The sequence below is a fragment of the Temnothorax longispinosus genome, chromosome 8, assembly GCF_030848805.1.
Source record: "Temnothorax longispinosus isolate EJ_2023e chromosome 8, Tlon_JGU_v1, whole genome shotgun sequence".
NCBI lineage: Eukaryota > Metazoa > Arthropoda > Insecta > Hymenoptera > Formicidae > Temnothorax > Temnothorax longispinosus.
This window is the reverse complement of record NC_092365.1, coordinates 15,073,588-15,090,886: the sequence shown is the minus strand read 5'-3', so window position 1 is coordinate 15,090,886 and position 17,299 is coordinate 15,073,588. Positions and strand designations below refer to the sequence as shown.

Here is a 17,299-nt window from a genome sequence, read left to right as displayed (position 1 = left end):
TACGAACTGAAATACATCGTTACGTAGTCGCATATAAAAAATACTTATCGCGTAACGCATTACGTTACCCGATCACATAGGGATAGAATCTGTACATTACGCGCGTCATATATAAATTACAATTATTTCATCTTTTTATTTATACAGAAAACATATAGATAGAAACAAGTTTGATTACGCGAGCTTATCCTTTAAAGGTTTTTAAGTAACGAAAGAGATTTGCGCGAAACGCAAACACGTGCATTTTGTTCAATACATTTTTCTTCCTTATAAAAATATACGGAACATAAGCGGTGTATAAATAGCTTACGTAACTTGTTTGCACAACCTTGTGTCGCGAAAGTATATATATATAAAAAAGAAAGAACACATACCCAACGAAGCACGTTCGTTGCATTTGCAACGTTTGCTTATGTCGTAACAAATACGTATAAAATAACTTAGTCTAGAGAATTTTCTTAAAGATTCTTATCTAACTTCGAAATAAATACATCTATACAGAGATGAACGAGTGCACAGAGTTCACCCGGGAAAATCTCCGTTCTTTTTCATCTTCGTCGCGCGCAATTTCGTCAGAGAATCCTCTTCGCCGTCGGGCGCGTCGAGCGCGACTTGATCAATTACAGGCGCTTTTTCATCTTGCCTAATCTCATCACGCATCTGGCAGGTACTTTTTAATAGCACTGGTCCGCGTTTTCGCGTTTGGACGGTATCCGGCGCCGTAGATGCGACCGTAAGGCGCAGTTCGTAATAGCGTTATACTTATACATGCCGAAACATGATTTTCGTATAAAAGGACACGGACATTTTGCGGGACCAACGCTGTCGGTTTAGACGCATCTGTTCGAGCCGGCGAACGTTGCGTTCATTGTCAATCGAGAAGTTTGACTGATAGAGACAGCGGCGTGACCCGGGTCTCGATGGTGGCTGTACGCATCGGCGCCTAGAACGAAAATAGAGATTTTCGTGGAACTTGTAGCTGTCGAAAGTCCGAAATCTCGACGTCTTGAAAGCTCAGATATTTTTCTCAAACGTCTTTGCGCTTGCTTCAAACATTGCTGTAGCTGTGATTATTTATGCTTTCTTTATTTCTTTACGAAAGCAACAATGTGCGATCACTGTTATATTAATCGCGCGTGGGAGCATGCGGATGCAGAACGGTGTGGGAGGATTTACTTATCAATCCATACACGAGATAACAAATTACCATTACGATCATGCGATAAACGTCTGTTACATGAAGTCGGAGGGTTAAAGAGGACCGGCAGGGCTATTATGAAAACGGTGAAAATGGAATCTCTGGCATACGCGACGACTGGAAGTTCCATGGTTGTATTGATGGGCCTTAGAAGAGGATAGGACTGAAGCTTTGTCTGGAAATACAGGCAACGGGCAACTGTTAATTTAAATGTATTAGTAGGATACAAATATATGAACTGAAAGCAAAGTGTTGCAGCTTATTAATTTCTATAGAAAGATACATGATTTATGGAAATCTCCTTCTTTTTCTAATGCAAGTGGTATAGATTCGTTCTTGCCTTCGTAAGGTATATTGTATTAAATATATCTATTGCAATTGCATGGACAAACGTGGAACGTGTTAACGACACGTAGAGCGCGGATAATCGAATTAATGTGACGATTACACGAATTCGTCCTGAATCGAGTTCCATTTCACGCTCAAACTGACTGTGGATTTTATTAACCCTGGCTGCAAGATCGTTACGCGTGTCGAATACCTAAATCTTTTATGCAAAACTTTGTCGATTAAACAATTCGTGATTTTTATATGAAATGTTATACGTAACGAAGTTAATGATGATTCCGCGCTGGAAGCTTTATTGAGAATTTGCGCCGTTATATCCGTTCGAGATAGACACTTACCTTGTTTCTTTGGCGTATATTGAAGATACCGTAGATGATGGGATTCACGCTGGAGTTGGTGCACGCGAAGAAGAAAAGAGCTCTCTGAATGCGTGGGTCGACTTCGAGGGCCGACGGTCGATCGATCCAGTACCTGTTTGCACGCGTTCGCCGATAAAGATCATAGAATCCAGTAGCGAGGAGTTTATCAATCTGGGATGCTACCCAGCAAAAACACCAAGTAACATGCAACTTTATTTTTCTCTTTCGTAAGACAAAATTTGCGTAGGTATCTGTGACCGTGAACGTCGGTCATGTCAAAGTCTGTTCCAGTATCGCGATTAACTTTTTAATCGACGGGAAAAATACTGCGGAAATTTAAAAGTAATCGCAGACTCACCAAACGCTCATCACGTAGTAAGGACTCCAGCAGATAAGGAAGACGGCGATAATGGTTATCGTCATTTTTAAAGTGCGCACTCGCGCTCGACTTAAGAAACCGCTCGAGGAACGACGTATTCTGTCTGCAAAGAATCCCTGTTTAATGTATCGCAATCGCGCGCATTATTTCATTCATTATCGAGTATTGAACAACATACCATTAGATCTGTATTTGTAAATAAAATCAGAAATAGCGATATTACACGCTTTCCAAATAATTTTTTGCGTTTTTACAACGCGATAAATTACATTCGGCCGTACCTTCGTTCCTCTCCTTGGATCTACGGCAGATCTCCATGAAAATACTGGTATAAGTGTAGAATATTACGATCAGGGGGAACCAATACATCACCACCATGCCGAACAGACTGTACGAAACTTCGTGCATGTACGATGGAAAGATATTGAACGTTATACATTGGGTATAACAGGTATGATTCGGATGCGTCTCGAGATGGAACACCAACATCTACGAGGAAACGAGACATACGCTGTTTAACGACATTCACGAAGCGAAAAATGCCATTTCATGCTTGTTTGGTATAAAAGTTAGTGCACCTGTGGCAGGGAACAAAGTACGGAACCAATCCACGCGAGCATCAGAAGTATCTTCCCTTTCCTGTGAACATCTAGTATCTGGAGGGGTCGCATCACGGCGTAATATCTGAAAGACGCAGCTACGTGAACGCGCAGTCTTATGTGCGATCATCTTAAATATCGCAAATCGTGTTAACATTAAAATGTTCGATCAACCGAAGAAAGGAAACGCGTCGTGGAATGATCGCGATTATACGGTATCGTTGTGCCGACCTGTCTATGCTTATGCAGACTATTACGAAGGATGAAAGGTACAGGCCGAACGTCCGGAAGAAAGCCATTATGCGACACATCGCGTCTCCCGCCTCCCAGGACACTGTGCTCGCCCATCCGATTTCGAACGGCATCATCAGGAATGTCACCTGGACGATGATAAAGATAACGACACGTCTCGTGTTAGTTTAATTAATCAAATTAAATCGCAAGCCGAATGATCGCATTTTATCGTAATTAAGTTATTTTGCGCGTCCGAGTTGTTTTACTTACAAAGAGGTCAGCGATCGACAGGTGCATCACGAGGTTCTGTATCCGGGACTTGGACTTTCGTTTCTTTATTATGGTCAGCACGGAAATATTTCCAATGGCCGATATCACCATGAGGATGCTGTAAGTGATTATCGTCACCAAGTGGCCGTCGTTGAAGCGCAACTCGATTGGCAGTTCCGCGTGAGCCGTGTCGTTGCACTTGAGGCTCTCCTCGTCCTCGGTCTCGCCTAATTGCATTATGTTCCCCATGTCGTTGAAGATCAAATTATCAATCATCTGAAATTGTCACATTTCGATCGTGTTAAAAGAGATATTTTTTGCAACACTTATTTCCCTGTTTTAATTGCAAAAAAAGTATTTCTCCCTACTCTAAATTTTATAAAATAATGAAAGAAATGTTGAAGAATAATGTAATATAAAACTTATAATATCTGCTACAACGTGAATTCGAGTCGAGATATCTAATGCTCACACTTTTAGCTCGGAAAGTTTGGGAAATAATAGATCGGACTAATGCATCTAGAGAGAGTCTGTTCCAGCAAAATACGCAACAATCGCAGCGGAAGCAATTAGTCGAAACGAATGTTTGCCAGACCGTGTTTATTTGTGTTTAGCCTTTAACGCAGCGGACAAGGTTACATCACGTTCAAAGGGTTGCATTGCATTGAGAAGCGATTTGCGATTCAATATAAAGTATGGATAAACGCGGTCAAAGAAAAGAAATAAGATTTAGATATAAAAAAGATCTTTTAAATATGATATTTTTTCATCATTGTCAATAAGTAAATTAACGTTCTTTTCTATCGGCTATATTTTATTCGTAAACATAATTTAATTTTGCCGCAAAAATCTTTCATCTTCCAAAATCAACTTCTGTGTTTAGTTATCCGTAAAAAAAGATATTAAAATATAAAATAGATACCTAATGCTCCAAAAAGAAAAATAATTTTCAAACAGAAATATGCTTTACGAGGCGTTTATATCATTTTGTTGTTCTTACGCGAAAAATCGAGGGTGGAAACCTCTTTCACGTTGCAATGTTTCGTGCTGAATGACCACGTAAGTCTTGATTTACATCGTAAATCAGCGTGGCAGAGCGTACCGAGTGCAAAACAATATATTTCGCGACATCCGTCAATCGCGATCTACTCGTAATCGTTTTGCCCCTGCGCACTATTGACAATGAACCCTCATCGTGCGGGGTGCGTTATAATACTGATTCGTTTTACTTCTCGCTGACATACCGAGGCTTCAGCGCAGGTCCGAGCGTGTCGTAGATATTGAGGCTCGAATTAGTCCGCTACCTTTTGTACAACTGTTTTACGAACTGTTACTTATGGCGCTCTGAGAACTGGCTAAGGCCGCGCCCGAGTCGTTTTATTATATTAAGAAGCGAAAAATAAGACGGGAGATTAGAGAAAGCGAACCCCTATCTCTTATACAATTCCGCACTGCTGCGCAAATCTTGATATTAAAACACCAATGTGGATCGCGTTCCAAAGTACCAAATCCGCCTTACATCTTACATCATACGTTAAACATGAGCAGAAATACGGAACTAAACTTCGGCCCCGAGACACAAAGTGCATCGGGGGAACACGTTAAGATATCATTAACGAGTTGTTTTTCTTCAGTTAATTTAATGAACTTCGTTTTAATCGTGGCGGGCGTTTTTTTTCGGGATTCAAGCGATATAATTACGCTTGTTTTAGTAGAATTAATGCACTTATACTATGCCGTGAGGATATACGTAGATGCCGCAGGAAAGTGATTGAAAAACATTATTAAGTATATAAACATTATTAAGCGTAATATCATCCACACAAGGTCGGCGTGAGGTTTAAAGTAAAATTATAAATGCAGAATATTGTTACTCGTTTTCAGAGCATATATTTTCTGAAAAGATTCCAATGATTTTTAATACGTACGACGCAGAATGTGCCGAGTCCATATAAAGCGAAACGATGAGAGATTTCAATATGTCAGGGGGAAAAGTAATTTTCCTCGGCGGATGCCGATAATTGTCTCGCGACCCTTATCTGGATTCTCGTTATTTTCACAATATATCGCAGGCGCGAATGCGCGGACGAGATTGATATACGGCGCTAACTGATCTGCCTCGATTTCGGTTTGGAATAATCGCGATTGTTTAAGCAATTTTATTTCGCGAAAAAAGAAGAACAGCGTACGATGTTTTCGTCCAAGAGCGCCTTGATTAGATTAGACCTTAGGAGCTTTGTTTACACGAGATTAAGTAGGCCGAGCAGAGAAAGCGCGCGTTTAAGCTTGTAACAAAATTATGTTAGTAATTATGTGTCAAGTAACTCGACAGTTATATAGAGGATATTTATTAATTTATAACGGATTTTGTATGACGTAAAACGACGGGCGCAGGATGTGGTTCTATCGAATAAGGTCGTTTGATATAACTCAATTAAGAATCCTCCCTCGTATATGAACTCACGTATCGACGTATCGATATAATGTAATTCGTCGGGCAATGAAACCTGATTAATGTTCCGCGTATTTGGGACGTAATTGCGCGAGTAATATTGAAAGATACCGAATTATAAAGAAGAAATTACTTAAAAATCAAGTGTGTTTGTCGTAAAAAAAATAGGAGAGCGGCAGCGAATCGATATGGGCATGATTTATCATTCCCGAAATTGAGGAAAGTCATTTCTAATGAGATTTCTAATGAAAGCGTCTCTGAGAATAATTCGCTGTTATTTGTTTTCGCGAAACAGTGAATAACTGCGATATGACAAAACGACGTCAACGGCGTCTGTGACGATTTGCTCCTAACAAGTGATGATAGATAACTACGACGCGAAGTCAATACGATTTACGTACAACTTTTCCTTCGGCTTCTCTTGGGGATATTTCTAGCTTTTACTTGTATTTCCAGCAAATATAAAAAAGAAACACTATCTCCAAGATCTGATTTTTGTCAAAAAATTGTACGTATACGTACATAAATCGCATGTCTCTTTCGATGAGAGAAAAGAGAAGAATCACCAAATAATTTTAATTTGATATAAACAACTCCTTACTTGATGCAATCTCGCAGCTTCGTTATAACTTCAACTTATTCTTGTCCGTTAACTTGACGTTCCTCTAACTCCAGATTTCAAATTGTAAACCGCAATTTACAACTTTTAATAATTATGACTGACAATGTAAGATTAATATTGTTCCGTCGCGTCGGTGCAAAGTGTCGGTTGGCTTTCAACAAATTGCGATTGTTAATTGATTCAGCACAGCTTCTTCGTGGAAATGTGAACTTCTGCCACAATTATCTCATTCTCGCGAATAATCCGAAAAAAAGCGCGCACCGTCTCACCCTCGCGCGAGTGCACCTGCGACAACCGCGAGCGCGTATTCTCCACGTGCGTGGCCTCAATCTGTTTTCTTAAACTGGGATGACTGGGATTATCGCGTACGCTGGTCGTACACATCGGTTCGACAGCCGAGAAAAAATCTCGTATCGCGGCGAGACGCAAAAAAAATGGGGCAGAAAAAAAGGAGAGGCGAGTTTATCGGTCACCTTCTACGTCGCGGTCGGACGCGCCGTAGTCGGGTATCGGCGATTTTCGCGTAACGCGGGGGGATGCGATCGCGTATGCGGATGATGCTGCACGTGATCGACGGCTGCCAGACGACGGAATTCGGCACCAGTATAATTAAGCGCGCGATGATCAACGCGGGACTGCCGATCCCGCGGAATGCTCGCGATTTACCCGCCAACACTTAGGTCAGCGTCAAGGGTCAAGTGTCAAATCTTTGCTGATAAGACTAACGTGCCGTCGGTCGAGCACACAACCGGAGTGTAACCGGAGTGACGACTCGTGGCGGAGGAGGTAGAGAGACCAACCGTGAATGAATCGTACGCGGATATAGGTACATGGATATTTAGGGAAACGAAAATATATCTTCGGAGGTTCATTGTAGATTCTCATAGATGTTAGTTAACGCCATCATTTCTCACTGGCTTTCTAACGACAATGTTACAGTATTTCTAACGACGAGAATAAAGTATCTTGCGTTGCAAGACTTTAAGAAACTTACGGAAGTTGTACACACATTTAAATCTCTTTTATCACAATTTAGTTTTTACTTTAATTTTTACATAAGTCTTTACTTTCAATTTTATATATGCTGAAATATTATTGTACAGAGGTCAAAGACAACAGGATTGCAATTACGATGTTACAGTAACGTTGAAATAGTTAACGTGATAGTAAGTCAAATCATGTGAATGAGCTACATGTATAAACTCGGCGCTGATTCGAAGCTAATGGAATGGCACATTCCATTAGCTTCGAAATTTCCATCTTGTGTAACTTGCTTCCCGTCAAAACAGCTTAGTATAAGTCTAAAACGTTCATGGGAGGTGCTAACAATCGCAAAGATTAGCTAAATGTCGCTGACCGCTTGCAGGAAAATTTTCTACCCTAAACGCATTAAATCAGCACATGAAGTATACGTGAACATGAATAACGATAAGATAAAAAAGAAGAATAAAAAAATAGTATGACGCAAATTGAAGTCTAAAGTTAGAGTTAAAATTCAGAGCATTTGCCGTGTGATGTAAGATGTAACGCATTCACATCACAAACAAAAGTTAGAGTCAAAATCCAGAGCATTCACCGTGTGTGATGTAATAATTAATGCAAAAAAACTTGGGGCTGCTAAACCAAGTATGACTAAAATCTTAAATAAATAAATATGACAAGCCTGTACGGTACGTATATAGGTGTCATGTTCCGGTTTAAATTAAAACATTATTTGTCTGCATTATCTTATTATATCTGAAATCTAGCAGCGCCAAGTTTTTTGCATTAATTTTTTTTAAATTAATTATTACATACATATTGATATCTTCTATTATCTTGGTGGGTTTAAAAATGTATAATTTTTACTCCACATTGGAAAAAAAAGATAGACTCTGAACTAGTGCAGCCAGTTCAGCAATAGAAAACAGAATCTCGAATCTTTATACGCAAAAATCAAATTCTAATCGATATCATTAACTATTATGGGCTTGTTTTCTATTACTGAACTGGCTGCACTAGTTCAGAGTTTATCTTTTTCCTTCCAATATGGAGTAAAAAAGATAAACTCTGAACGAGTGCAGTCAGTTTAGCAATAGAAAACACAACACACACACAGACCCTATATATACATAAGTCATAAAATTGTAACAAAATAAATATAGATATGTACACATATAATATATATATTTTTCGAATAAAAATGAATTTAGCATGTTTCATTGTTATTATCATCTTATATAGATATATTCGACATTGTTACTTCTATTATATTGTATTAATGTGTAACTATACGTTTATAAGTTAATTACGTTATCTCTTGAATCATATTTAAAATATATCTTCCTAACTGGGAATCTCTTAAAGATAACAATTTTATTAAAGAAAGAATTTACGTCAAGCCCAATTACGTGACTCGATATTTGTGCCAGGAGACTGATCACATGTTAATTTTATGTGAAACTTTTCGCTTTTCGCTCTATCCATTCTGCACGAACTTTTTTATTATTTTTACGATCACGTTTCCACGTTTCGTCCAGTTACATGATCATGAGTTCACATAAAACTTTTCATTTTTCACGTTTTTGCCCTAAGAAAAAAAGTTACGTGATCATGCACTGCCCTGATTAGTAAAGAAAGTCTAAAAGATGCCTACTCTGTTCCATCTAATAGTAGATTCATATATGTATGCGTCACGTATGTGTGTATACTGATACTTTTCTTCGATTGTTTATTTAAGATTGTTAATTTTGGCGATAATTTGAAAGATTAAAACCAATTTGTTGCCTTTAATTTAATTATTTCAACCATAATTAAACTCAAATTTAATTATAATGATATTCTTAATACCATTATAAAATAAGAAAAATAAAGTTATAGTTTTTAGAAAAGCTATGAAATATTATTTATTCTATCCTTTTCTCTTTCCTTTTTTCCGATACTTAAATTCTTTTCATCCCATTATTAATTTTTGTCGATTTTCAAGATTTTTTATTTTTGCAATTTAACATCTCGAATTCTTGGAAGGAAAATTCTTAGAAATGTAGAAAATTCCTGGAAATACCAAAAATTCTTGGAAATATTAAAATTTAATGGAATTTTAGATAGTGCTACCTCCCCGCCAATTATGTTCTCTTAATACTTCGTCGATTTTAAAGATTTTTAATTTTTACGATTCAAAATTTCGAATTCTGTGATTCTTTCTGGAAATCTTAGAAAATTCTTGGAATTTTAAGTAGTGCAATCATCTTGTTGCCGTTCATATTTTCCTGATATTTTATCGATTTTCGTAAATTTAGATTTTTGTGCAAAAATTTTTAAATTTAAATTTCTAGGAATTGCAATTTTTACAATTTTCGTTTATTTCTGATATCACGTTATATCTAAGTGAGTTTCGCACTTCCCGCCTATGCCCAGTGCTGCTCTTGATGCTAATTAGTCGTAGATGGCTTGAGAATCACCTAATACGAGAGCGTCCCGTTTGACAACAGCCAATCACAGCACCCGGTGCCTAGAGCTTTTCCACTGGACCAGCCAATTAGAAATTTTTATTTTAAATCAGCCAATTGGCGACGTGGTCAATTGGGTCTCACTCGATTTAGGGCCGGTTGTTCCAACCTATTGGTAAACTAACTAATAGTAAAATCATATATGTTTCTGCTTTTCTTTCAAATTAAATAAAGATAGACATATGGTTTAACTATTAGTTTACCAGTAGGTTGGAACAACTGGCCCTTATTGGGTGGATCCAGGAACACAATCGCTCACTGAGCTAAATAACAATAGAGTGTGATTGGTTCTTACCTTTGGATCCAACCAATCACAATTCACAATTAATTGCCATTTTAGTCGCTCAGTGAGAAATTGTGCGTTCTCTGTTGGTATGTACTTGATAGAGATGTCAATATCGAAAAAAAATATTGTGTTTGAATATATTTGTCAATTTTAAAAATATAAATCATATCAACATTGAATCAACAGTTAACATATCGAATAAAATATCGAGAATAATCCTTATTTTTAATAAAAACTTAAAAAAAAATCTTTATTACAATACTTTTGTTTTTAATACAATGAAGATTGAGAAAGAAATATTTTATGATTGTAGTACGATCGACTATGATTAATCAAGTTCTTATTGGCTGCGTTCAGGAGACACAACCGTTGAGTGAGCGCTCAGTGATTCTTTATTATGATTGGTTTTTACACTTACAATTAAATCCGGATAAGAACGAAAGGCAAGAACCAATCATATTAAAGAATTACTGAACGCTCACTCAACAGTTGGGTCTCCTGAACGCACCCATTGTTTAGGGCTTAAAATACCTATGTAAACCGGGACTTAAGTAGTAAGAATTTGCATATATGTACATTAATGTTCTTATTTTAAATATATACTTTTTAATAAATATTCAATGACATGTTCGCCAATAAAAATTATTTATTCGATTTTCTATTCATATTTTTTCTATTAAATTTTTTCATATCGAAATTAAAATAATATCGAATATCGATAAACATCTCTAGTGTACTTGGTGCAGCAGTTCATTAGGCCTATTTGTTTTAGCTAAACTTTCTTGCACAGTTCATCTTTTCTTCTTTTCTCTCCAACATGAAAAGAAAAAGAGAAAAGATGAACCGTGCAAGAAGCTAAAACGAACAGGTCCATTGTAATCTTTGCATTTGAATCTGAAGTAAGTAAGCCTGTTCGCTGGACTTGCATATATGATTCATATCTTCCCTCTTTTTCTTTTCACATTGGAGAGAAAAAGAGAAAAGATGAATTGTGCAAGAAGTTCAGCTAAAACGAACGCCTAGTGCAACAGTAAGGAAACCGATAAGCGGAAGATTTGAAAGTTTCTGTAATACTGGACCCCTAAAAGCTAAGGCAGCAATATTCAGAATTAATAAGAATGCAAGTATATAGAATATATAACGTAATATAGAACGTAGCGTGTGTATGTACATATATGTATATAATAAGCAATTAATTTATTAATTAATATCTTCAGTATTTAATTAATACAGGTAAAATTACATTAATTTTTTATTGTTTGATACAAAGGAAAGAAAAATTAAATTAGGGACGATAAATTATGCAGTCACAAATTCTACTCGAATTTTGCCAATATTAAATTAATGACCTACATTTTAATAAGTTAATTGAAATTTGGTCAAAGTTATTACAATTTTTTTCACGCAGTTTTGAATAAAACAGCGTAGTTTCTTTAACTTTCAAAACTCAGATAATTCTCACTTGTAACGTCATAAAAACTCAGTTAATTGAATGCACGTTTTTTTTTTGGCATGCTGATAATAAGTGAGATTCAACTGAGTTTTTTTATCCACAATCGATCGAGACCGATGTGCTTTAATGAATCTGATAGACTCGCATAAAAAGTGAGGCTATAAACCTGATGTATTGTTACGCGATAGCTTTATCATCAAAATAAATTTATCTTACCAGAGTATAAAATACTCACACAACTGAGTGACTCATTGTCAGATCACTTGAGTGTAAATGGGAAGCAACTTTTTGGGGAAAAACGAGATAAAGTAAAGAGAGAGAAAGAGGGAGAGCATCTCACTTCAAATAGGGCTATACATCTGGATAGACCTTTAACATACGTCGCCGCTCATGTGAATCCTCAATATTCGGAAACGTCCGGCCCGCCATTCCGCCGTCCCACTTACCCCCTCCCGCTCCTCGCCCAACTTGCGACTTGGTTCATCTCGGTTTCCATTCCGGTTTCCCAGTTCGTGTTTGTTGCCCGTGAAGGATGCCTTCTGCCAACCCCAAACTAGAAAAACAGGCCTCTACGGAGACCGTGGAACCGTTACGCCAAGTGATCGTCGTAATCGAGCACAAGATACGGAATCTCGAGAAGCGTAAGGTAAACGCAACGTCGCGGCCGTTCGGGCCATAATTACAGACAAAAGTCGATCTGTCAGTCGCCGTGGCTTTCCTCAACGCGGTCCGCCATGATCCCCCCCCTCGATGCCATGTGCTCGCGCCTTGATTTTTCGGCAATACGTGCGACGCGCATCGCGATCGTTTCGCTCGCCTAACCGCTCGAATCGAGCGTCTGATTCGCGATTCGCGACAACGCGCGGCCTGACGATTTCGCATTTTTCGGGGCTCCGGACGCGCCGACTTTGTCGCCAACCTCGTATCATGGCGGTGTACGGTCGTGCGTGCACGAGACCTTTATTCGTGGCCACGACGCCACGCGCTTTTCAACGCCCTTGGCGGGACGCGACGCCGCCACGTGTCCGACGCCGACGTCCACCGAACATTCCGACTCGCGTCGGAATACTCGGAATCATCCTGCTCGACGCGGAGCCCCCGCGATCGGCGTTCGGCATTTCCCGGTTCCCCACTTTGATCGCGGCTAACGTACGTCGACGCTGCTTTGTCGCGCGATTTTGCCGTGTGTGCGTACGTGCGTGTGTTGTCCGAGTATTTCTTTTATCTCAGAAACGAGAATGTTCCGTGAAGCGTCGAATGTCCCAGCTACTTTGATGTATACCTATGTCCAAACTTTTATTTTCATATATTGCGTTACTGATTTATAACCGTGCTTTACTTCGACAATACAAATATATTGTTTCTTTCATGATTTTTAATATAATGTTGTGTATATGGGATAATTAGTTTCGATTACTTTGAAAGAAATCAAACGGATCCTCTACATATATATATCTTTAATTTAGGGCAAGCTCGAGTCGTATAGAGATTTGCAGAAAAATGGAAGGGAATTGAATTCCGACCAGAAGATAGCGGTGGCGAAATATGACGAGGTGCTCCAAACGTTGGACAATACGCGGGACTTGTATAAACAAATCGTCGGCATTTCCAACGATGCGGTTAAACAGCAGAAGAAATTGGCACGGAGAGAGGCTCTTGAGCGAACGCAACAAGACATTGCAAAAGTATGATTTATAAATAAAATTAAGTGTTAATGCGTATATATTGTAGGCGTGAGTTTGAGAAAATATGGTGTTGTTCGTAGGTGAAGGATGTGCTACTTGCTCAGCATGTCTTGGCAAGCATAAACACCGAGTCTGTTAGAGATGACTTCTTTAATGGAAAGAATGGGGCTATACAACTGTCGGAGGAGGAATTCAAGTACCTAGACAGTTTGTACAATGAGATGATGATAAAACATCAGCGTGAGGAAGGTGATCTGACATTTGTTCAACAAGCACAAAAAGTAGCGGAGCATTACGTTGCGATTGTGGATGGGAAGCAACGTGAGGTTTTCGGCACTACTTATAATAAATTGAAGGAGATAATCGCCAAGATCAATCAATGCGGCTATTTCGATCAAGTTCACGAATGTTCGGAGGCAGCACCGATAGAAGAGGTATTTAATCAGGATATATTGGAATCTATAATCTCATGTGTAATCTGATGTATAATCGGTTTATATTTGTACAGATTACCGAAACTGTGGTGGAGACAAACATTACTAGTGCGCAAGCGGCACAGGAACCGGTCAACGAGGAGTACAGCAACGGCAATGACAGGCACATTCCACCGGAATCGATGATACCTATTCCAAATTTTCCAGTCCAAGTTACTACGCTTCCCGTTGTTTCCGGGGCCGCTCCAGTTTCGGGGCCCATACCGGTTGTCCCGCAACCCATGCCGCCTCATCCAGCCGCGCCAGTCGACGCTCCTTATTACACGAACGCCACTAGCTTTGTTCCGCAACCGCAGCAGCCACAGCAGCAGCAGCAGCAACAACAGCAGCAAGCTCAGCAATCTCAACAGCAGCCTCCACCGACACCTCGTATCAATGACGTCATAGGCACGCCCAACTTCTTTTTCTTGCAGGAATCTGAACTTGATCCACAGGAGTCGCAAGCACCTATCGTAACACACATTCCTCCTACAGTCAATGCGCCCATTCCCTCGCAAACCTTCACAAATCAGAACTTTACAAATGCGCCTGTGGGTGTACCTCAGCAGGTCATATATCAACCGCCGCAGGATATATCGCACATTCCTGGTTTCGCGAATCCTAATCCACCGCCGCCTATTCCGATGCCGCCTTCTCATCAGCAGCCGAATATGCAGTATAGCCCGCAACACCCGACTAGTTTTCAGCCTCAACAGCCCCAGCAGCAACAGAATGCTGCACAATTACCGCAGCAAGGTCCAATGCAAAACTTCAATGAGCAAACGCATCAGCAAGAAACTCAAACGGAGGTAATATTTTGGTCCAACATTAATAAATGATTTGTATCGTGTACTTTCGGTAACTCATGGATTCTTTTTTCTTTCCAGGAAAAGGTTGAAAATGGTCAAAACGAAATTTCTGACTCATCTTTGGAACAGCAAAATGAATCTATCGATTGGTGTCAGATGACCGAGACCAATGATTGGAATCAGCCCGATCAACAGCAACAATCTGTTCAAGATTGCCAGCAAGCGTCGCAACAAACCCAGCAACCTTGGGTGCCTGACCAACGTGGTGGATACAGAGGAAGGGGAGGCAGAAGAGGGACCGCTAATAGCTATAATAGCAGAGGCAGGGGAAATTATCAGCAAAATGGACGCACAGGACAAGGTAAAAAAAAATCACTATTTTAATACAAGTGATCAAGTTGTCCTTTAAAACTTTTCCATAAAATATTTTCTTTCAATATTTGTTAATAAATCCTTTAATTCCGAAGGCTAAAAGATATATCATTAATTTTTCTTCCAGGCACGTACTATCGCAATGATAATAACTATCAAAACGGATATCAGCAGCGTGCTTGGGGTAATAACGAAGGGAATAACGGATATAATAGCGGCTTCAAGCGAGGCAGTGGCGGAGGATCAAGAGGTACGCGCAACGATCGCGTTGGTCGCGGACAATTTAGAGGACAAAGGGGAAGCAATCGTGGTGGATATGCACCACGTGGCAAGCCCCACACGCAATAAAGGAGAAAGAAGGAACGCTATAGCTAGCGTAAATGCACAGTAAAACACACTGTAATGATGCTCTGCGATTACAATTCAACTGTCTATTTATGAAAAAGCTTAAGTCGAAACAATGCATTTGCGATATGAGATGGAACTTCGAGTAGGTACCGTGCAGTATTGCATGCTTAAAAATATTATACACGATAATAACTTTGATATTAAAGAGATTAATTACGTGGATTAAGTAAAATGTTAGTTTTTTAAATGCAGATTTAACTGCATTGGTTTTTTTTTTTTACCTATCGCGTATTCACATATGTATTAGGTATCTTTGAGAAGATAAAGTTTATTAGTATATGCAAAATATAATGTTGCATCTGATGTGTGTCATACAAAGTCATGTGTGACATGAAAGAAAATTCGAAAAATCTTGCGTTGGCATTTGCGAGGACTTGCGGCTTAGGATATTTCTTAAATATGACATTGAACAAATGAAACTTTGCATTTGAATTTGGTGTTTGTAATTATGAGGAGAAAATTAAAGTTAATAAAAAAAGATGCAGAGGTAACATTGTGATATATGAAGAAAAATCACTAAATTAAGAAGTGTGAACCTACCGTGCAAGTATTATTGTATTATGACAGAAGGCAGGTTTCACAGGGCAACAACAGCTGATTAACAAAGATTAGAAAAATAATTTTATTATAAAAAAAATACAAAAAAATGAGAACTCATACAAACATTTCATGTAAAGACTACACAAGAACGTATTTAAAAATAACGTTAAGATGATTATAAGTATATAATAGGCGATCTGCACGACCATCTCTTTGTCTTGCGCATCATTTAAAAAGTAATTTTCTAAGATTCCAGAAAGAAGAGGATATGAGCCATGCCTTCTAAACTGCTAAGGATATTTTTGTCTGAATTTGAGACGTAAACGTGAATCAAAATTAATTGAGAAAACAGTAATTTGCGAGCTGTAAGTGATTCACGATATATACAAATCTACAAAAGGCGTTTTTTTTTTTTTCATATGAAGGATATGTCGTGAACATGTGCGCTTCAAATTGCTGTCGCTCCTTCTCCTATTTTTTCTGGATGATTCCAAAATTCTTCATGATCGCGCCCACATAGCCACGGGCTAAGCGAAAGAGATTGCGGTGCAATGTCTTCGTTTACGATGTAATGCATTACCTGATTTTTTTTGTATTACGAAAAGGGAAGAAACATATGATTATTTTTAAAACGGAAAAAGCGATTAGTGTGCGAGGCTTTAGCGTATAAGTCGAGTTTATTGTACAATTACTAACTAGATCCAGGGGGAGAAAGAGAAGGAGAGAGAGAAAGAAAGAGAGAGAGAGAGAGAGAGAGAAAAAAAGATGATATGTTTCTTATACTGCGCCGCCAATAAGCCACGCACCACACTGAAAAGTACTGTTTATTGTATTTCGTTTGTACATTTGTGTTTAATCACTATCCACCCCAACCTCCCCTATCTCGATTACGTTAAACTATCCTATGAATACCTGTGTATCTTCCAAATAAAGATCTAATTCAGCCACACTAATCGGCTTATTTATTCCCAAAATTATGACCACTTTATTTTTACATCTAATAAAATTTAGCTTATACTCAATGCGTTTTTATATAATTATTACTATTTGTTAGCTGAAATGTTACATTTACTCCACGTTTACTATTACTATTATGTTTACTATTAACAGTATTGATAGCGTATAGATTAATATTATTTTTCCAAAGATATGCGTTCGATGTAGAATAATCATGTCTACATTACACGCGCTACGCTCAATATGATATGCAGAGAAGATGTATGTGTGTGTAAGCATGTTAAATGTCTATCTTGCACTTATTGGGTCATCCGCCTCGATTGCACCGATTCGTGTTACAGTACATTAACTGATAACACGTATATAT

At 38.6% G+C, this 17,299-nt stretch overlaps 2 protein-coding genes across 5 annotated transcripts; one reads left to right on the top strand and one right to left on the bottom strand.

Annotated features, from left to right (window-relative positions):
• Positions 1 to 110: 110 nt before the first annotated feature.
• On the bottom strand, positions 111 to 7,092 carry LOC139818206 (adipokinetic hormone/corazonin-related peptide receptor variant I-like). Of its 4 annotated transcripts, XM_071786807.1 has the most exons (9): positions 6,441 to 7,092; positions 3,388 to 3,663; positions 3,115 to 3,263; positions 2,863 to 2,968; positions 2,566 to 2,773; positions 2,264 to 2,387; positions 1,885 to 2,017; positions 1,208 to 1,373; positions 111 to 943 (listed from the first exon to the last, which is right to left on the bottom strand). In XM_071786807.1, exons 2-9 carry the CDS (start codon positions 3,661 to 3,663, stop codon positions 831 to 833), a joined length of 1,275 nt encoding a protein of 424 aa, XP_071642908.1. In that variant the 5' UTR covers positions 6,441 to 7,092; the 3' UTR covers positions 111 to 830. The 4 variants fall into 4 exon arrangements, with proteins under 4 accessions (XP_071642908.1, XP_071642907.1, XP_071642904.1 ...); XM_071786806.1 differs by lacking the exon at positions 1,208 to 1,373 and having other exon boundaries at positions 6,441 to 7,087; XM_071786803.1 differs by lacking the exons at positions 111 to 943; positions 6,441 to 7,092 and adding an exon at positions 4,632 to 4,789 and having other exon boundaries at positions 965 to 1,373.
• Positions 7,093 to 12,174: 5,082 nt separating this feature from the next.
• Positions 12,175 to 16,924, top strand: Capr (caprin family member). Its single transcript, XM_071785292.1, has 6 exons — positions 12,175 to 12,334; positions 13,155 to 13,373; positions 13,454 to 13,807; positions 13,882 to 14,655; positions 14,734 to 15,016; positions 15,155 to 16,924. Exons 1-6 carry the CDS (start codon positions 12,221 to 12,223, stop codon positions 15,373 to 15,375), a joined length of 1,965 nt encoding a protein of 654 aa, XP_071641393.1. The 5' UTR covers positions 12,175 to 12,220; the 3' UTR covers positions 15,376 to 16,924.
• Positions 16,925 to 17,299: the final 375 nt, after the last annotated feature.